The 21510-nt window shown below is 55.8% G+C and overlaps 1 protein-coding gene across 4 annotated transcripts; it reads right to left on the bottom strand.

Moving 5' to 3' along the window:
* Positions 1-2954: 2954 nt before the first annotated feature.
* ORAI2 (ORAI calcium release-activated calcium modulator 2) lies at positions 2955-21415 on the bottom strand. 4 transcript variants are annotated; one of them, XM_021700430.1, is made up of 3 exons: positions 21342-21415; positions 10529-10766; positions 2955-5415 (listed from the first exon to the last, which is right to left on the bottom strand). In XM_021700430.1, exons 2-3 carry the CDS (start codon positions 10751-10753, stop codon positions 4876-4878), a joined length of 765 nt encoding a protein of 254 aa, XP_021556105.1. In that variant the 5' UTR covers positions 10754-10766; positions 21342-21415; the 3' UTR covers positions 2955-4875. The 4 variants fall into 4 exon arrangements, with proteins under 4 accessions (XP_021556105.1, XP_044771085.1, XP_021556104.1 ...); XM_044915150.1 differs by lacking the exon at positions 21342-21415 and adding an exon at positions 14051-14173; XM_021700429.2 differs by lacking the exon at positions 21342-21415 and adding an exon at positions 14051-14173 and having other exon boundaries at positions 10529-10816.
* Positions 21416-21510: the final 95 nt, after the last annotated feature.

Consider the following 21510-nt stretch of genomic DNA (forward strand, 5'->3'; position numbering starts at 1 on the left):
AGGGGGGCAGTCACTGACCACCATGCACTGTCTCTGAAGTGGCATCACTCTGGAGACCCACGGAGAGGCCGCTGGGTTTCTAGTGGCTGAACTGAGCCCAGCTGCACAGCGGGTGGCTCCGAGTCAGCTCACTTGGAGCAGGAAGGTGGAGGATGGCTTCCTTCCGCAGTTGTGACCCTCGCGGACCCTGCTCTCAGTCCCTCCCTGGGCGTTCGGATGTAAGCCTGGCTGGAGCTCCAGCCATCCTGTTGCATGTGAACAGCTCAGTGGGCTCGCAAGCCTGGTGGTCTGCTTCTCAGGGGCCTGTGGGAGCCTCTGCCCTGACAGGCTGGGCCTTAGAGCACCCCGTGTGTAGGGCCCGCAGGATGCTCTGCCGACACGTCCATGTGGGAAATGCTGCACCCCCAAACCTGTGGGGGGAGAGCCACTCAGCAAAGAAGCCCGTTGCCCCCAGAATCACCCAGTGCTTGCCATTTGACAGTGGGCCCTTCCTACAGCCCCGCAGAGGGCCCCTCAGGACACGCTCCATGCCATGGTCCATACGGTCCCCGGAGCACACCTCGGGACATGCTGCATCATCATCACGGCCAAGTTGGTGACCCTAAGTTGGGTTTGTCCTTGCAGCTACAACATGAAGACTCAGGTTCAGTGTGCCCACCTCTGCATCCACTGCTCCTGTCACCAACCGGGATGGGGCTGGGAGAGGGCCAGGCTGGGAGGCTCAGCCACCGGCTGAGGGGTACGATCGCTGCTCAACCCTGTATCTGAGGTGCTGTTACTGCACTCGCACGCTCTGCGTCAACACCAGACGTATGCTGTGCGGACCATTCTGTCCCGATGCTCTGGCGGCCTCCCGACTACAAGGAGCGATGGGCCTTCGGGAACGTACTAACACGGAAGCCTCCACTCTGAGGCTGGCTTCCTGCACCATCCTCTTCCAGTCAGTCAGGGAGAGCGCAGCCGATAGCCTGTCCTGCTTTGAAAGATGTTAAGGAAACTCAGGCCCATTTATTTGTTTGGACCTGGAGGCAGGGAGGCCCAGGCTGGTCCCAACGGGCAGGAGGATGTGGAGCTCAGTCTGAGAAGCATCCTCTGGGTTATTCCTGTTGAGATGCATGTGGAACCTGTCTACACTGTGTCCCCAGTAACTGTGGGGGCGGGGCGCAGACATCAGGGGTGGAAAGAGGGGTCAGCAGGTTCTAAATGGGCCTAGCGAGGAATCTCGGCTCAGTCCTGTGCCCCTCACCCTATGGCCCCCACCCAGGCTTCTGTGGACCCTACCTCTCCACCTTCTGGGGGCATGTGAGTCAAGACTGAGCCTTCTGTGAGTTGGCTGCACTCACTGGGGAGTGGTCTGTGCAGTGGGCTTGCTGGACCCGAGCTTTGTGCAGAACTCAGCCCTCCTTTAGACCCGGGGGCCTGGGAAGTCCTCCTCCCCAGCTGCAGAGGCAAGTGGGCCCCCGCTGGATTGGCAGAACTTGTCCATGTTTGCACATCTGACTCCTAGGAGCCTCTAGGTTGAAGTGCCTGCAAGTTAAAAATAATAGAAGGCAGACAATCCTTTCCTGGACGGGCCTCAGTGGGTAACAGTTACAAAACAGAACGTCTGGGAGCTTCTCATGAGTGTCACTAGGATGTGGGAGGGATTCCCTGTCCCAACACCAGAGCCACAGGTACCTGGGATGGAGAAGGCGCCACCAAAGGACCAGAGCTTCAGTGGCTCCTCACCTGGAGAGTATGGATGGGGACCTTCAAGCTAGCCCTGGTCAGGTGGGCTCTGTTGGTGCTCAGCCCCCCGCGGGGCTGTCCTTTGCTGTGTTTCTGGAAAGGGGGAGCCCCGCTGGGGAAGGGAAGGGAGGCAGCAGGCAGGGACGCCCAGTTCTCTTGGGGCCGCACCTGGAGGGAGCCTCCCAGCACATCTGGGTCCGAGCACCCTGCCTGCCCATTCCAGAAGAGTCACCCCCTCGCCTGGGAAGCCTGTTAAGACACGAGGCCCGTGACCAGCAATTCAGAAGAGGCAGGAGGGACTCCAGGAGAAGTGGTCTGCCCTCCGGGAGGCAGCAAACACCGGGGAAGCGCCAGGGGCTCCCGCCCGTCACCTCCGGCCACCGTGCTCCGCCAAGAGCAGAGAGGGCACGTCAGGGATTTACTTGTTTATTCAGTTCAATCCCGGGCAACTGTTTGAAAAACCCACACACAGGACAGGGGTTGCGTTCACCATCTGTGATCTCCGGTGTCATGCACGAGTTAATCAGCGCGCGACAGCCCTGGTGCACTCAGACTCACGCCTCACCAGACTTTCCTAGAAGACACCAGAATACACTCTGCCCTCGCAGTTTCTAAAATAGAATCACTTGAGTTTTCCAACTTCTGGCCAGGTACTAAATGGAGACCGTGCTCCACTTTGGAAAGCGCCTCGGCGTATCTGCGGACACTCGGGTCGTGAGCACCGGTAAGGCCCCGCTTAGAGGAAACTAGGGCGAGCCCTCGCTGGCTCTGGGCAGCGGGCATGGGGGCTCACCCAGAGCGGCCGCGGCGCCTGGAACACCTCACAGCCAGGTTAAACCTCCAGAAACTGCCTTTCCAGCTCGGCAGCTGTCCTCCCCCTCCCCCACCTGCCCCGCTGAGTTGTGTCTGCAGCTCCAAATAGCAGCCACTCCTCCTTCTCCCCCAAAGCCCTGGGGCTGCCCTGAGACTCCCCACCTGGCCACCCATCCCCAGACCCATGGTCCTCTCTGTTCCACAGAAATTCCGCTTGTCCCATGCCTCTGGGAGCTGGGAGAAGACTAGATGAAAGAGACCAAGAATTCTTTTTTTTTTTTTTTTAAAGATTTTATTTATTATTTGACAGAGAGAGAATGAGAGAGAGAGAGCACATGAGAGGGGGAGGGGCAGAGGGAGAAGCAGATTCCCTGCCGAGCAGGGAGCCCGACGCGGGACTCGATCCCGGGACTCCAGGATCATGACCTGAGCCGAAGGCAGTCGCTTAACCAACTGAGCCACCCAGGCGCCCCGAGACCAAGAATTCTTGAATCAGCCTTAAGAACACGGGATGTGGTGTCTTTGCTACCCACGTGGCACTGTCACGAGTCACCCAGCGGCCAGTCCGAGGCAGAGCGGACATTAACAACTGGCCCCCCGCCAGCACTGGGGTGTGCTTTCCAGTCCGGGGGGCTCGGCACGTCTGGCACACTTGGGGCAGGGCACCAGATGGCCCGGGGAAGTGAGGCCAGCACAGCCCTCTCCGAAGCCTCAGGCTCGAGGAAGGGCCTGCTGTCCGCTCCCAGCTGTGGGGAAGAGCCAGCCCGTCCCGCTCCCGCCAGGACACGGAGTGGCCGTCTTTCAGTGACGCTGACACAAAGCAAATACATACGAAGCCAGACAAGCCTTCTCGACAAAGCTCCAGGAGAGAAGCGACACACACCGGAGAGCAAGCAAGCAATGACAGCTCTGCAGAATGCCAGGACCGCGCCCCATGGAAGGCCCTCGTCTGGCTCCACGGAACCCGATGTCCAGGCTCCCATAATGTCCCGACTTACAACGGCGACTCCCGGTGCGCCTCCCAGACAGCCCCGCAGCATCTTGGTTACGTGTTAAGGTTTCTGTCCTCAACAGTGCGTCCCATCCCCAGCAGCCACCGCTAGGCCAGCCAGGATTTCTTGGCACAGGCACCCCAGACCCCAGACAGAGAGTAAGCTGGCCACAGAGATGCCATCAGAGCATGACGTCCGAGGACAGAAACGAGAAAGGCTCCCTCTCTAGGCTGCCGCTGGCCGATGTGGTAAACATGGGTTTTAAAAGCAGCTCGGGATGCGGCATGCTTGCCCCTAAGCTGAGTCGTAGGATGTATGTGCGTGGCTGTGGAAATGTGTGAGCTGGGCCCCTGCGTGTGGCCGAGAGGAATGGCGGTCTCGCCCTCCCTGCAGCTGCTACTCCACAGGACTTGCATTTGGCCAGGTCAGGCCAACAGGCCTTATCTGGACAGAAAGTCCCCAGGCCGCGCCCTCCCGCCTCCTGGGGTCACAGGCAGCAGGGAGACAAGAGGCACGCTCTGCTTTCTGGGCAAGTACCTTTGGCAGCCATAGCCTGGAGGGGCAGCCAATGTGGGCTCAGAGGCCATTCTGTAGCCCAAAGATTGAGGCCTCTGGACTGTAGGCCCTTTCCCCAAACTGGTGGCTTTGCTGCGTCAACGTGACCAGGGCTCCAGGCTGGCTAGGAATAGAGAACTTGAGCCCAGTGTGCCCCAGAGTACACCCTCGCCCCCCCCATCCCACATGGGATGCCCACAGACGTGCCTCCCTAGCCCTGCCAGGCCTCCATCCTTGGAAGTCTTCCCCAGGGCCAGACCAGTCCGATGCCTGGCTGAGCACCCACCACGCCTGCTGAGCAGACCTGGGACCCCGGCTCCTGCCTCTCCCCTGTCAGCCTGGCCACCTAATCCCCCCAGGGCAGGGGAGGGAAGCACCAGGCCAAGCTGTGGGCCTGCACCCCATCTAGTCACAGAGGGTGGCACGTTGAGACCCACTTCAGGTGTCATGGGGCCATCCCTCCTCTGAAACCCTCAGCCCTCCCCCGCCGGCCGCCGGCTCCCCATCGCTGAGATTGCCCGGGATGCCTGGGGGCTGCTCGGAGCCCCCTCTCCTGCCGCAGGAAATCCCCAGGCCCCAGGACTCAGGCTTTTTTTTTGGTCTCAGCTCTTTGAGCAACAGAGTCTCTCTTTTTACTACAGATTTCCAATTTCTGCGGGAGGACCACCCAGCCAGGTTTTCCAGCGTGAAGACAGGGGGTAAGACTTTGGTCTCGAACCACATGGCAGTGTCAGGGCGGCCTCGCCGGCAGCCCACCTCCGTGCTGTGCCCCCGGGGCGCCGCGCCCTCACACCACCTGCAGGCTGCGCTCGTGGCCGTCCAGCTGCACCTTGAGCTTGTGCAGCTCCTCGATCTCGCGGTTGTGCCGCTCGGTTTTGTGGCGCACCAGGGAGCGGTAGAAATGGATGGTGAAGACCACGAAGATGAGGCCCACGGGCACCATGATGATGGTGGACACGAGGGCGGCCTGCCAGCCTGTGTGACCGCCGGGGCCGGGCGGGGGTCCGGGCTGGTGGCGCGCATCCACGGGCAGGAACTTGATCCAGCAAAGCAGCACCACCTCGGCCAGGAAGAGCAGGATGCCCAGCACGGTGGAGAAGCCCCAGGCCAGCTCGATGTAGGGGTGCATGCGCTCGTGCGGCGACTCGCTGATGGAGTTGAGGTTGTGGATGTTGCTCACGGCCTCCACGTTGGGCAGGATGCACGTGCTGATGAGCAGGGCGAAGAGGTGCACGGCCACCAGCACCGTGGTGCAGGCGCTGAAGGCGATGAGCAGCGGCCGGGGGTACTGGTACTGCGTCTCCAGCTGCACCTCCACCATGGCCACCTGTGGGGCAGAGCGGGCGGGGCTGGGTCGGGGCGCCCCCCGTCCTGGGCCCGCGAAGGGCAGGGGGCACCCGCCTCGCCATTCCCACACTTCAGCACTCCCTGTTTTCTGAGCAGCTAAGGAACATCTCACTGAGGAAGGATCTCGAAGGATTAAAGCACAGGGAGGGGAATGGAGGGCCTCATCCCCACACCCACCCGGGGGGCCTTCCCGGTGCCAACACAGGGGGTTCCTGGGGTGCCAGGCTTTGAGCCAGGGCAGAGGCCACACTTCCTGGGAACCTGTGGGCTTGGCTTAGCCACCAAACAACTGCTGTTTTTCAAAAAAATAAAAAAATGGGGCGCCTGGGTGGCTCAGTTCGTTAAGCAGCTGCCTTCGGCTCAGGTCATGATCCCAGGGTCCTGGGATCGAGCCCCGCATCGGGCTCCCTGCTCAGCGGGGAGCCTGCTTCTCCCTCTCCTGCTGCTCCCCCTGCTTGTGCTCTCTTGCTGTCAAATAAATAAACAAAATCTACAAAATACTTAAAAAAAATTAAAACCTAACCTTTCAAAGGGTAACAAGAGAAAAGTAGTAACCGGGGGCTCCTGGCGGCCCCCAGACTCAGAGCTGCCCACCTGGACAGCCTCACGCGGACCGCAGGGTGCATCTGGCAGAGGAGTCCAGACGAGACGCCCCAGAGAGAAGCCCGCATGGAACGGTGACAGGAATGAGGGCAGAGGTGAGGGGGGGCTGGGGGGGGGGGCTGTGCTGCACAGGGAGCTGAGTCATCACCCACAGTCACAGGGAGACAAGGCCAATAGGTAAGGCCTGAAATGGATAAATCTAGAAACAGTAGTCTGGAGAAAGTTACTCAGAGAGAAGGGGCCTGCAGGCGCTGCTGCTGGGCGGAGGCCAGGGCTGCTTACCAGCCTCCAGGCGCTCCTTCCTTTGTAAGCTGCGAGCATGTACTAACCTTGACAAAAACTGTTTTTATTATTATTATTTTATTTTATTTTTTAGATTTTATTTATTTATTTGACACAGAGAGAGAGCACAAGCAGGGGGAGCAGCAGGCAGAGGGAGAAGCAGGCCTCCCGAGGAGCAGGGAGCCCGATGCGGGGCTCCATCCCAGGACCCTGGGATCATGACCGGAGCTGAAGGCAGACGCTTAACAACTGAGCCACCCAGGCGCCACCGTTTTTATTATTTTTTAACTGAAAAAAATTTTTAACTCACGCCCCCGAGATCAAGAGTCACATGCTCTACTGACTGAGCCAGCCAGGCGCCCCCCAAACTAGTTTTAAATAAAAGAAAAAGGGGTGCCTGGGTGGCACAGTCGGTTAAGCATCCGACTCTTGGTTTCGGCTCAGGTGGTGATCTCAGGGTCCTGAGATCGAGCCGCGCATCCAGGCTCCACACTCAGGGGAGTCTGCTTGAGATTCTCCCTCTCCCTCCGCTCTTCCCCCCAACACATGTGAGCGCGTGTGTTCTCTCACAAATAAATAAATAAATCTTCAAAAATAAATAAATAAGGGGTGCCTGGGTGGCTCAGTCATTAAGCGTCTGCCTTCGGCTCGGGTCATGATACCAGGGTTCTGGGATCGAGCCCCACATCGGGCTCCCTGCTCGGCGGGGAGCCTGCTTCTCCCTCTCCCACTCCCCCTGCTTGTGTTCCCTCTCTCACTGTGTCTCTCTCTGTCAAATAAATAAATAAAATCTTAAAATAAATAAATAAATATCGATGGATCAATGGATGGATCCACAGTGGGAACCAGAAGCCCCATCCTATCTCTGTGGTAGCGAAGGTCTATAGCCAGCAAGGCAGGACCTGCTCAGCACAAGGCCCAAAGGTAGCATTCAAACTACAGACTAGGAAATGTTCTCCTGCCTTACTTTCCCCAGGGCGGAACCCAGTCCACGCAGAATGGCTCGAATGGCTCCCTCCTGTGGCCCGGCTCCCATCCCTTCCCCCAGGGGACAGTTTAGTCCAGGCCCGGCAAGGACTCCGGGGCTCACCACCTTCTCCCAGGTACCCAGAGGTAAGAAACCAGACCAGTCAAGGAAAGGGGAGGTAAAGCAGAAAGAAGCCAGAGGAAAGCTTTTCTACCCACTGTGTTTGCTTCCTAGATCTAAGCCATCCTGTTTTTAAAATTTTACAAGAAAGATTTCACAACTTGTAGCAACTTCCGCCTCCTAGAGTGAGAGACTCATCCTCTCAGCAGAGATGGAACATTCGGTAGGTAAAAAGAAGATACGGCAGTCCTGGTGGACCAGAGCTGAACAGAAACTCGGCAGTGATCACTGCTCCATACAGTTGCCATACCATACGAGTTGAAGGATGGTCTTTTCTCAGTGCTCCTGTGGCCTGGGCAGGCTCTTGTTACCACAAAGGACATGGTTCAACAAAAGGAGGTTGTAAACTACAGAGGGCGCTGAGGTGAGAAACAAAGATAAGTAAAAGGCCTACAGTGAGAAAGTTTTGTTCAGCCTCCAGGAGAGAAAGGGCCAAAAGGCCATTTTTCAATGTGTTTATGCAAAGGTTTTATGAGGGGGCCTCGGATCACTGGTTCTGTGTGTTTGCAGAAGGATAAACATAAAGAAACAGGCTCCAGGCTGGGCCTAAAGCTTGTTGTTGGACAAAAGAACAGCTTTGCAATTCTAATTAGGGGATACGTAACATGAAGGGAGAGACTCCACCTAGCAAACTGTCTGTCTTCATTTGCGCTTATCCCTGCCCCTCAGTCGGCCACGGTGTCTGCGTGCATCTGCCTCCTCCCGCGCTGAGCCACTGTCTGATGAATCATGACCTGGTCTACCAGCAGCATGTTACGCTGGTCAAGTGGGCACGCTGCTGCTCTCCCTACCCCTGCTCTCTGCGCCACGCTCTTTCTACTGCTTTACAGTCCCCTCCCCCCGCCCCCCCCCTTACGGCGGAATCTCTGGTGCGTATTAGGCTGTGGCAGCCTCCCTGAGAGGAACCTTCTAGAAGGCAAGGCGAGGGCACTGTACGGCTGCTGAAATGTATCCCAGACTGCGTAAGGGAGCACGTGCAGGTAGAGGAGACACTCCGTAAATGCTGAAGAAAGGAATTCTTACTGGCAAGGGTGACCGCCATCGCCAAGCTAGGGATGGGCGGCACCCTGTGGGGCACATCCGGGCCCTCCCATGCCTGTCTCTCTGTGGTCACTATTTTCATCTAAGACCACTTCATGCCCCTGCAGGCTGCCACTCGATCTCACACTAGTCCTCCAGAAACCACTCTTTGTTTTATAACCTGATGAACAGGGCCGGTTTTCCAATTTTAAATGAGTAGTTTTGGAGGCTTCAATGTGGGTGAGCCCTTTTGTGGGCTGCGGAAAGAGTGAAGCTTCTCTAAGTCTGCAGATCCTAGTGTTTTGAAGGCCAGGGTCTAAGCAGACACTGCAGACAGGAACTGAATTCTGAGACCCGGGCCCCCCACACAAAGGAAACCGGCACACCGCACCAGGTCACGCGATACTCCTCACGGTTTTTCCAGAGTCACAAAAATAATAATAAGAGCAGGCCAGACAAACCTAATGCAATCCTATAATTCCGTGGTGGAGAGAAAACAAGCTCTCATTTTCATAGTGATGTTTATACTTCTCACACATACCCTTCAAATTAAGCTTGAGAAAGCATTCTGTCTTTTGTGTGTGACGGAAACCACAAGAAGAAAATCACTATAAGCCCAAGTTGTGCCCCATATGATTGTACCCTTTTGAAGTTATGTTAAAAATAAGTAAATCAATACCACGCGACACTGAACTAAAGCCTTTGCTTTAAACTACAGATCCAAACCCAAACTTACTGCCTGTAAGCTTGGTGACCTCTGTCACACCCAGACTACGCAGGCTCTCGGTTTTCCAAGGGTGGACTGTACCAATGAGTGAGCAAGCCCCTGCCACAGGACTGGCCACAGTGGCTCACTCTGACAACTTATTTTCTGTACTGCCGACCTGACAACGGTGGCTCTGGGCTTTGGAAAAATAACAATTGTTTTTTACATTAAAGGAAAAAATTGGGGCGCCTGGGTGGCTCAGTCGGTTGGGCATCTGCCTTAGGCTCAGGTCATGATCCTGGGGTCCTGGGATTGAGCCCTACGTCGGGCTCCCTGCTCAGTGGGGAGCCTGCTTCTCCCTCTCCCTCTGCTTGTGCTCTCTCTCAAATAAATAAATAAAATCTTTAAAAAAAAAGAAAAAAATTATTTCCACTCAAGAGGACCTCTGAGCATACAACAGAGAAAGAGGGGTGGTCACTCTGAATCCTGGCATCTTCACCCTCTGGGGCAATTCCCTGAAGGGATGTGGGTCAGGGGCCTTGGAGTCAACAGGTGACACGGCCCTTCTCAGGGCACGTGGTTCTGCCCAAGACCAACTCTTGTCCTGGGGAAGGACGCAGAGGAAAGCTGCAGCCTGCCTGGCAGCCAGGAGTCAGGCTAGAGGCTCTGCTCCGTCACCAAGAGGCCACATCTGGGGGTGTGGGGGGGCCATCTGCGTCCCAAGCTGGGTTAACCTGAGCAAACCCCCATCAGTCCCAGTCCCGCTCAAACCCTTCAGATTTCCACTCTTGGGTGGTGCTCGGGATGAGGCAGACATGGTACTTTCCCCCCTGTACACTGAAGCTGTTTCAATTGCTCTTGACTTCCCTGCCAAGTAACTGCTTTGTGGGAATGTCAGAAGGGGGCTTTCTGGGACACCTGGGTGGCTCAGTCATTAGGTGTCTACCCTCAGCTCGGGTCATGGTCCCAGGGTCCTGGGATCGAGTCCCACATCGGGCTCCTTGCTCAGCGGGGAGTCTGTTTCTCCCTCTGCCTCTCCCCCCTGCTCATTCTCTCTCTCTCTCTCAAATAAATAAATAAATAAATAAAATCTTAAAAAAAAAAAAAAGAAGGGGGCTTTCTGTGGCCTCTGGGGCCTCTGCATCCCCCAGACAACCCCTCCAGTTGACGGAGCAGGCCCCTCAGAGGAGCTGAGACATGGGGAGACTTCCTAAGGGTCTGTCCTGACCGCCAGTAGGGCCCAGAGGGAGCGCTTTGCTCCCTGAAGCGTCACAGGATCTCGACAGCAGAAGCCTGCTTTGCAGGCCGAGGGCCCCGCCATGTGTCTGCACTCACCATGGCGAAGCCCGAGAGGAGGGCAGAGGTCCGGCTGGAGGCCTTCAGCTTGGCTCTGCTCAGGTAGAGTTTCCTCCAGGACAGGGCCTGCACGGAGTGGTGGTTGGAGGTGACCAGCTCCAGGTAGCTGCGGCGGACCCAGTCTCGGTAATCCATGCCCTTGTGGCCCGGTTCAGAGCAGGCAGGAGTGGAGGGGTCCACAGGCACGTTGAGCTCGGCACTCATGGTGGGAGCCAGGCTGGGGGCAGGAGAGAGACACTCTCAGGCATCCCAGAGGGTTCCCGAGACCTGGAAAAGCCAGAAGCCGGGCAAGTTAACCTTCTCTGGGACCTGTTGTACACCAGGTGTTGTGCTGAGTGTGGGTCCCTGATCCCTACACAGGATTGTGGGGACCCTCTGTTGGGGAGGAGGGTCAGGAGTGCATTTCCAGGAACCCCCCCCCCACCCCTGCCCCCTCCAGCATCCATTGTGCCTCCACAAAGCTAATGATCCAGCCTTCCATCCCTACATCAAAAAGGCTCCAAGCAACTGTGGCTTGTGGGTGAATGGAACTCTAAGGTTAGCCAAAAGCCCTAAGAAATCCTCCAGTTTGTTTCCATCTTCAAGGAGTAGGGAGCTACAGCATGTATAAAGATCCTAGGACCTAGTCACTAAGCCTGGGTTTGCTCCCAGAGTGTGATCCTGAACATGACATCTGAACTTTCTGACCCTGTGCATCTTCCAATGGGGACATCCTTACCCTTACAGGACTTGGAAACAAAATAACGGAACCGAAGACTCAAAACCGCTTTTCAATGCCCAGGCGCCAACCACGAAAAACACATTTCCAAGCTGGGGCTCATTTCTCAAATCCAACTTGAATTTTAATCGGCACAGTTCACCTCCAGAAACACTTGGTTTCTGGAACTAAAGGAAAGCCACATCCAGGCTCTGATGGAAACCGTGAGCAAAAGGAAGAACTGAATCCACCCACACGAGCACCTTCCACAGAGCAATGGAGGCCAGAGGTGTCTGCAGTCCTCCCAGGTAGGTATCTGGTTTGACAATAACACGGCATGAAGATCAGAAGGGCCAACCTGTCAAGATTTGTGAATTTAAACCCAAATCTCCACTAATCCAAATAGGGGATTGGCGGTCTCGTGCAGCCCAAGGGGCCGGCCCATGCAGCAGCACGCCGGGCTCGGCTCTAATTAATCTGTAGGGCAGACTTCAAGGGCACAGACACCTCACAGCTCCCTTGGCATCAGATATTAACTTGTACGTTCAGGCCTGCATAGGCCCCACCAAAAGCCTACTTAAGGCTATTAAGAACAGATCAGTGTTCCTAGGTCCCAGGGAGCACGGCTGGGGGGTGGGGGTGGGGGTGGGGGCTGTTTACCAGGGTCAGTGGCTGTGGGAACGTGCCAAATTGGATCTATCCACGTCAATCTCTAAAAGGGTTCTATGGGAAGGTCCTGGAGGTGGGGAGGAGCTCTCTCTTTTGGGGTGCCTTCCTCCCTGTTCTCTGCCAGGCTGCAGAAGTGTAGCTTTTACTGGCCAACAGGACCCTGGGGAACAGTTCTGTGCACTTCTATTTCTGCCAGGGGATACCAATTACTAGGTCATTTCTAGGAACGTCGATGTGAGAGCCATGGTCACTCTGCCCCTCGCCCACGTCTGCAGCCAGCGGCGCTGCTTTCGAGCACTTCCATCACCGGAACGTCCCTTCCCGCGGGGAGAATCCAGAGAAACACCGCTAACTAATCCATCAGTTAGCTCCAAATAATTGAGAATGGCATCATTTGAAAATGCACTTTTCCTCTTTTCTTCTCCCATGCATCACAGAAGTGAGCCGACAGGTATGAGGAGGACAGCATATGGCCGTGTGGATGGGTGAAAGGCACAACCTTTGCCCCCTCAGAGTATCCATCCTCTAAACTCCATCCAATGGATGCTTACTGGGCTCCAAGGTCAGGATGCATTTGATACTTAGGCATCAAAGATGGAAGTGGTGAGGATCCTGTGAGTTCCTTCTACCCAGTGGGGAAGCAGCATTAGGGGGTGATTCTCACCCAGAGAGCTAACTGCTGCTTTAGTGGAGGGGGTGTGAGGGCCAAGGGAGCAGAGGAGGGGCTAGGCTGCATGGGCCTTGGGGAGAAGGTGCCTACTGGGGAGCAAGAACGTAAGTAGTAAAGGCAGCACTGGCAAAGAGGGGCCCTCCCTCAAAGATGAGATGCTGCCCGCATGGGAGGGTTCTGAGAGGCAAGGGGACATGGCAGGAAGGCTGGCTGCAGAAGGGGTCAGGGAAATGTGGGGGGAAGGCTGGATACAGGGGGGTGTGTGGAACCAGAGGCAGCCCAGGCAGTAGGACCGGAGGCGCAGGGCTGCAGGCACTCTGAAGGAACTAGTAAGGGGAGCAGCTTGGGGTCGGTCTGGTCTGGGTGCCCACTGAAATGGCTGGCTGACCGGGAGCGGCAGGAGGGCCTGGGGGCCTCCAAAGGGGTACAGGCATGTGTGGGCTGAAGAAGGGGGAAGCCCAGGGGCCATCCATGGGCATGGGCTGGACTCGAGTTGGAAAGTGGAGATGGAGGGCTTTGTGGGCAGTGAGGGCGGACAGTAGCCTCTGGGTAGTGCCCAGGCAGCCTCAGCCCTGCACATGTCCTCAGGGTGGCAGGGAGTGGAAGGAAGGGCGGGGTGTGCATCTGCTTGGAGCCAGGTCTTGAGGCAGGCCTGTGGGTCCTGGAGATAGAGAGGCCACTTCCTGCTCAGGGAGCAGCCTGGACCAGATTCATATCCATCCTAACCATCCCAGCCCCAATGTCCTACCTTGTGCCAGGCTTCCTCCCCCTACCCCGGGGGGAGAGGCAGAGTCTGGTCCTCACACTCCCGGATGGGGCAGGGGGTGGGGTGGGGCAAGATGGAACCAGACATTTGTCAGGTGGCAGAGGCTCCAAAAGGTACTCTCCTGGCTAAACTTTGCAGGCGATTTTTGTTGTTGTTTTTTTTAAATATATAAGGGTTAATCAGAGAAAAAAAGCTCTTGTAGAATAACGATGACTCTCTAAAGATGAGCTATTCTCCTTGGCAGGCCTGTCTGATCCAGGGGGTGGGTCTGGGGTTTGCCTGTTTTAATTTCCTTTAAACATCTGGGGCATGAGCAATGGCGAGTCTGTTTCTGACTCAGTCTCTGTCACACCCGCGGGGCGGGGGGGGGGGGGGAGCCCCCCTAGGGCTTTCCCAGAGTCATCCACCTGCATCTCTGTCCCTTCCCCTAGGGAAGCCTCAGGAGCCGCAGGACCCGCATTCGGCCCCCGTCCCCGACCTCCCTCCGAGCCTTCTCAGCGCCGCACTCTGCCGGAGGATCTCATGGGGTTGGGGCCACCTGGCCGCCCTCCAACCCCGAAGCCACCCCATCCCAAGCCTGCCCAGGAGAAAGCCCATCCCCTTCCCCCGTCGAGTCTCCCGGTGCAATTCCGGTCGGTCCCCCAGCAGGGCGGGGTACCCCCACACACACCCCGCCAACCCCCCACGGCGAGCACTCACCGAGCTGCTCTGCCTGCCCGCCCGGCTCCGCTCCGGCTAGGGTTTGCGGCAGGCGGCGTGGCCGTGTTGCCCTGTGGCCCCGTGGCCCGGCCGGGGCGCTGAGCACGGCCCCCTCCCTCCTTCCGTGCGTCCTGCAGGGTACCCCCCCCAGCCCCGCCCCCGCCGGCTGCCCCGCCCCCGCGGGCTACCGCAGCCGCTGCCGAGGCAACGGCGCGCCGCCATCACGTGGTTGGCCCGTGGGGGGGCGCCACGGGCCACGTGACTTGGCAGGCCGGGAGCGGAGGGAAAGGGGGGGACTCGCTGCCCCTCCTGGGGGACCCTCGCGGCGTGGACCCACTAGTCAGGACCACCCGGGCCGGAAGCCGGGGAGCGGAAACCGGCAAAAGGTGCGCATCTCTCCCGTTCCCCGGGCGCGCCGTGGGCTACAGTGAACACGGGTCGGCTCGGCGGCGAAGGGGGCCGGAAGCCTGGGCATCCCTCGCTCTCACCACCCCCTTCCTTCTCCCTCTCACCACCCCCTTCCTTCTCCCTCAGCAGCGCTGGCGAACGATGCGGCTGCACTTTCTCTGGTCCCTGGGTCTGGACAACAGGTCCAGGGCAGGGTGAGCCCTGCTCGACCCGTGTGTGGGTCTGACTACCCGAAGAGAGCACGGAGTCCCCAGGGTGAGCCCCAAAGGATGCCCAGGCTTGGCCATGGGCCGTGTGGAAGGGTGGGGAGAGGCCAGGAGGGCACGCCCTGCGGGGAGAGGGAACAGGTATCCCATTGTCAGCCGACAGGGCCGGCGGGGTGAGGTGGCAAGAGTGGGGAAAGGGGCACCGTTTGGGAAGGGTTCCAGCAGCCACACCCGTTTGCCAGGGTGGACCGTGGCACTGCGCACAGCGCGCAGGAACTGGTCAGGTGGTCGCCCGGACTGTAGCCGACCACCGCCTCCCCCCCCCCCCCCGCCCCCAGGCCCAGCCAGACACACGGGGTTCTAACCCGGGTGCAGCTTGCTTGGCCCCTGATGGGCGTCCGCTGAGCTGTTCTACTAAGCTATTCAAACAGAACATTCTTTTCAGGAAGTGCATACGAATAATTAACCAAGAGGCGAGATGGGTTCATATCAAGCCCCTGTGCCAAACGGCCCCTCACAGTCCTTCCTGCGTGCCCTACATAGGATTTCTCCATCTGTCACAACACTATCCAACAGTGACACATTTATCCAAATGAAAGAAAAATTCCACTCATGTCAACCAGTCCAAGTTTTCTGACAACTGTAAGAAGAGAAGTGAACGGATGTCAGGCCAAATCCATTTCTCTCTCAAGACGTATTTTAGAGGCCAATGCTGAGAGCCGGAATGACACCTTTTAAATTCAGGAAGACACTTAAAAACAGACCACAGCCTAGGAAAATCCCAGGGTCTGATTACTGACCCTCCGCCCAACACACATGCACACATTACAGATGACTATAGGAAAGGGGATCATTTGAATTTCAGGGGGCGGAACCCTCAAAAACCAACAGCTCTTTGTAAAATGATCTGGAAAACAGGAAGAAGAAACGCTTTGTAAACTAGAGTCATTGCATCATAGATGACCATTCTTTCCACAACAGAGTCACTTGCTTAAATTTTCACCCTTGGTGTCTGACTGCACATCCTTTAGAAAGCTTCCGGTACCAGTGATGGCGCTCCCACCCCCTAGCACACCTACCCAGCGTGCCCAGACAGAAGCAAAACCTAAGTCATCACCACCAGTGCTTTTCCGAGCCAGTTTCCTAACCAAACACAGAAAATGGCTTTCTCCCCAGCCCCTAGAAGATTAAGGAAGAATACTAATAGTTGGAAGGCCCCTCAGGTGCACCGCTACCCAGAAGAGGAGGGTCAGGGCAAGGCCCATGGGTGCCAGCCACGCAGCTGGCACACCCAGGGGAGAGTCTGGGCTGTGATTTCCCAAGTAGTTTGGCCATGGCAAGTTGCTCCCTCTCCTCGGGTCTCAGCTTGAAAAAGACCAAGTCTCTGAGGCACATCCCAGGAGCTGATCACGTTCTGGTCTTCCCCATCAATGCACACCCTCATTCCATGAGGACCGTGGCCCCTGCTTTCCTCTTCCCTGGGGGTCTTCTCATCTGGATGGCTGCTCAGCTGCTCTGGACAATGTATCCAGTCCCTTGACAGTTCTGTCCCCTTGGCCATTGACTCCCATGGTTAGGCCTTGTCACTACCCTTTAGATCTTAAGTTCACACCTCCCACTTCCTGACCCTTTCTCACCCAGTTCTCAGCCTGTACCGCCTTGCTTCCTAGCCTGTGTTGATACCAGCTCCCCGCCCCCCTCCCTTCCCACTCAGCCTGACCCCTTCTGACCTCTCCTGCCACCACCTTCCCCCACTTCTCGCCACACTTCTCAAGAGAGCTGTCATTACCACTTCCTTCCCGGCCCTCTGCAGCCCACTGCCACTGACGTGAACTCCAGGACAGACTGCAGCCGTGCCTTCCTCCCTTCTAGAAACAACTCTCTCCTTCTTCTGGTGCCCTCACCTCTTTTTTTTTTTTTAAGATTTTTTTATTTATTTGACAGAGAGAGACACAGCAAGAGAGGGAACACAAGCAGGGCAAGTGGGGGAGGGAGAAGCAGGCTTCCCGCTGAGCAAGGAGCCCGATGCGGGGCTTGATCCCAGGACCCTGGGACCATGACCCAGGCTGAAGACAGACGCTTAATGACTGAGCCACCCAGGCGCCCCATTCTCACCTCTTTTTTTAACCTGTGCAGGCTCCCCCTCTGCTGTCCCCTAGATGTGGGTGTTTCCCCACTTCCCTCCCGACAGGTCCCACCCACTCCCGTTTTGAGGAGCCTGTTGACTCCAAATGGTCACTTCCAGCCCAGATCACCCCCAGCCTGGCAGGGCGTGACCCAAGCCCCCCACCCCCCACCCCCGCCACGCTTACAGCTGAATACCTCCTCTTTCCTCACCTGCCTGCCCTACCTCCTGGGTCACCTGTCTCAAGAAGTTCCACCAGCCACCCAGCTGGTGACATTACAGATCTGCTGTCATTCCTGATTCCTCCCGTCCCATCCAGTCCTGGGAACTCTCCCGTTTCTCCCTGGTCCCGCTGGTCTCACACTAATTCAGGCCCTCATCACCTCTGCTCTGTATTCCTGCAAGAGCCTTCCACCTGTCCCCTTCCCATCTACTCGCCACACTGTGAAGTGGAAAAATTCCTGTCTCTCCAGCCCCCTCCAACCCTTCAGTTTTCCCTGTGGCCTTAGATCAACTCCAGTCCCCTTAACCTAGTGACTCAGGCCATTACAGGGCATCTACTACTAATCTCTACTCGGCTTGCTTTCTTAAAACTGCTGTGAGCTACCTAGGAGCTCAGCTCAGTCCTGCCCGCATCCCGGAGGCCTGGGTCACATGCCACCCTGTGGGTACGCGCCACTGCACTGACCTTTCTCTTGTCTGTGTCTCTTTATCAGATCTGGAGATCCTTCAAGCCAAGGCCTACATCTCACTCACCATCATCCCCACTGCTGAGCCAAGTACACTTAGGAATCCTTCAGATTAAGCTTTTGGTCCTGTTCAACAAATATTTGCTATGTTCTGTGGAATAAGAAAACTGAAAACTGCCTCAGGACCTGCCCCACGGTGTTCTCTTTATAGAAATATATTAAAATATGGTAACTGTAGCTCACTTTAGTCAAGTATGTGCCAAACAGTAGACATAAATGAGCTTCCACAGGGGAGGAGAAGGCGCACCTGTTTCCAGAAACACTGCCGAAGGAAACAGTGCTCTCCCCACTCTCCTTCCAGGCAGCCTGGAGACGGACTGGGTTATATTCCTATTTCCGAAAGTCAACAAAACATTACTCATCTAACTCAACTGAATAACTGGCTTTTTCCAAAAGATACATGTCGAAAAAAAGGAAAGGAAACTTGAAGTAGTAACAGTCCTCGATAGGTTCCAAACCAGTGTTTCTGAAGGTATGGGAGGGGGCGCCTGCGGCAGAAGCCGCAGGGGCGGGGCGGGGGGGGGGTGGGGTGTCTGAAATGCCTGAGCTGCGAGGAGTCGAGGCCGGGCCAGGCAGTCTGGATGTCTGAAGTGGGCTCTACTGTTGCCTGGGGCATCACATCCGCGTCTCCAGCACACACAACTGTGTGCACCTGCTCAGGCTCTTCCTGCCACAGAGGCCGTTTTTCAGGTATGAACAACTTCCCTGCTCCCTTTCAGGCACTGAGATTTGCTCAGTCACCTCACGGGACATCACTGAGCACCTGTGATGTCCCAGGCCCTGTACTGGCACTAGAGGTACAGCAAAGAACAGGACAGGCAGGTCCTCGCTCTCTGGCGGCGTTCAGAGTTGAGTGCGGGATGTGAGGGCTGCTGGTGTGGCAGGGGGCTGCTGACCAGTAAACAAGGGATGGATGCTAGGAAGACAAGGCAACAGAACAGGGTGGGTGGAAAGCCGAGGCCTGATGGCACAGGAAGGGGCAGAGCAGGAGTGAGGGGAGTGGGGCACCGACCCAGGCTGAGTCGGAGGCTCCAAAGGGAAGATGAAGCCACAAACTCCGAAGACAGCAGTCAGGGTGGTATTTAAAGCCACGGGTCAGATTAAGATCTCTTGGGGCCTGAGTGTTGACCATAAAAGGCAGTGCACTGGGTCACCCTAACATTTAGGATTTGAGCAGAGAAGCCAGGGAAAGGCGGAAAGGCAGGCAGGAGGCAGTACTGTCGGGGTGCTAGGGGTTTTGGCTTCTAAATGATAGATGCCCCCGGGGGCTGGATGTGGCAACACTGAAGGCTTTCAGTGGCATGATGGGGATGAAAACTTGGGAGAGGTGGAAGCAAACAGAGAACTCTCTGGAAGCTGGGCTGAGAAGGGAGGAGATAAATGGGGTGGTGGTCTGCAGGAGAGCCTGGAGCCGGGGCTTTGCTGCTGTTGCTCGTGGAGCTGCTTGTGGTTGGGGGGGGCGGGGCGTGCACCAGGCACTGTACCTGGAGGGCAAGCCGGGCTGGGGGATGGTGGTGGGGCATGAGGACTCGGCCTGAACCTCTGCTTTCCCTCTGCTCTGGGAGACGGTTACCCGCTGTGGGGGAGGGCCAAGAAAGGACACCTTTTAGAAATGCACTTTTTAGATGGTGGGAGATGAACACAGTAGGGAAGACGTAAAGGATAGGTGGGGAGTGCTGGTTCCCTCCCATGTGACTTCTCTGGTCCTACATTCAAAGTGGGACTGCGGAGTTCAGCTCCTGATCCCCCAGGTGAGATAAAGTACCGTTCGCACAGGGAAGACAGCAGGGAGGCACAATCCTTGCTTTAGGAAACGCCGCTCTCCAGAAGGCCAGGCTTGCTCATGCACGTTCCCTCACTCTCCGAACACGCCCTGGTGCTCATTATTCATAGTAGTTATGTTCCCTAAAGTCACTGTGGATGCTGAGTGTTGATTAGTGAATACTGAACCACTGCTGCTTGGGGAAACGGGGGTGTTTCTGTTCCCCCCCACACACCTGTCACATCAACCGCCTGGCTGGTGCAGTTGGGGAAGCATGTGACTTTTTTTTTTTTTTTAAAGTTTATTCTATTTTATTGGGAGGGGCGGCAGAGGGAGAGGGAGAATCTCAAGCAGGCTCTGCGCCAGGGGCTCAATCCCACAACCCTGAAATCATGACCTCAGCTGAAATCCAGAGTCAGAAGCTTAACTGACTGTCTGAGCCACCCAGGCGCCCTGAGTGTGTGACCCTTGATCTAGGGGTTATGAGTTCAAGCCCCATGTTGGGTGTAGAGATTACTTAAAATAAAACCTTAAGAAATAAAAATTTAAAAAAATAAAAATAAAAACACTTGCATTAATATGTATTGATTCATTAAAGACGAAGTTGCAGCCAAGGGCACTGTAACTCATGCCTGAACAAAGCTTATCTAAGGCACATCCGGCCTTCTTTTGTTTAGGACACTAGACAGTACTTCGAGTACTATGCTTCAGGGCCATTTAAAAAATGGCAAAATCATCAAGGAAAAGCAAAAAATGCAAAAAAACTGCCATTAAATGGACACGTTTGAGCTGGACAGGAAGGCAGAGCACTGCCTTGTTTGAACTCAGCTGGAAACACAGCATTAGGCAACTTGAATTTTTCACCAGTCTGTGCATGTCTGCAAATGACCACAAAAGCACCACGAGTACTCATCTTGGGGTTAGAAGTGTTAGTGAACAGGTGGATTCACGAACATAGAACTTGTGAACAATAAGGGACAACTATATTTAAAACTATTATATACCTTATTATACGTGCACGCATGCACACACACCAGGAGCTTATTGAAGGAGCAGCCTTCAGCCTATGGCTCTGGCACCGAGAGAGCTGCACCAGGCCTCCCTCCCAGCGGGTCTGGGTCACACACAGCTTCTCCCCGGAGCAGCACAGCACTACGGTGCAGGGGATGGTGGATTCTGGGAGTCACATCGCTGGGGTTCAAATCCCAGCTCTACCACTTACTTGCTGGGTGACCTGGGCAAGTTTCCAGACCTGTGTTTATAAATCTCGTTTGGTAAACCTATAAGGGACATCTAATCGAAGGACAGAGTATTCTAATACAAGTAACTTTGGCTGGCACAGGGCTGTCTCATGAAGTGCTCAAGAGAAGTGTGGGGAGCGAGTAACTGAATGAAGTAAATCAGAATTCTTATAACGTGAGGCTTCCTGAGACAACCAAGTTATGCACACCTTTGTGGATCAAGTCCTGATTTTCCCCACCCACAAGCCAATTAATGAGGGCATTACTGAATGATTTTCTCCCCATCATGGCTTTTTTTTGGGGGGGAGGGGGGTCTCTCTGTATCTCCCACTCCCTTCTCAATGATGACACCTAACTGTTCCCTTTTCTCAAACAACAATACCCTGAAGACCATCAATCTAAGGTATTGACAGCCCCTTAAAAATTGCCAGAAATTGCTAGACATTTCCTACCTAAACATCCTCTTCTGAAAACCTAGTAAACGTGTAGAACATAAACCTCCAGCCTGGCATCCTGTTATCTGTTCTGGCATTCGCCCCCCCATTCCAACACATGTCTGCTTGGTGTCATTAATAAGCTCTTGGCCAGATGCACCAGAGGCAGCGTCAGAACTGGATACCCAGGGGGCACCTGGGTGGCTCAGGCAAGTGTCTGACTTTGGCTCAGGTCATGATCTCAGGGGTCCTGGGATCGGGCCCCACTTTGGGATCTGTGCTCAGTGGGGAGTCCGCTTGTCCCTCTCCCTCTGCCATTTGTGTTCTTTCTCTCAAATAAAATCTTTAAAAAAAGAACTGGAATACCTAGATCTTCAGACTCCAGGTTCTAGCACCGCCGACAAGCCTCCAGGGCAAGAGAACACCCACAAGATGCAGGCTGCAGATTCAAAGCAAGAGTTGTGACACACATCTTGTGGAGAGATTAGGAAACCAACAGTACAAAGATAGTAGAACAAAAAATAAACACAAAACT

Source organism: Neomonachus schauinslandi, chromosome 5 (assembly GCF_002201575.2).
Source record: "Neomonachus schauinslandi chromosome 5, ASM220157v2, whole genome shotgun sequence".
Lineage (NCBI taxonomy): Eukaryota > Metazoa > Chordata > Mammalia > Carnivora > Phocidae > Neomonachus > Neomonachus schauinslandi.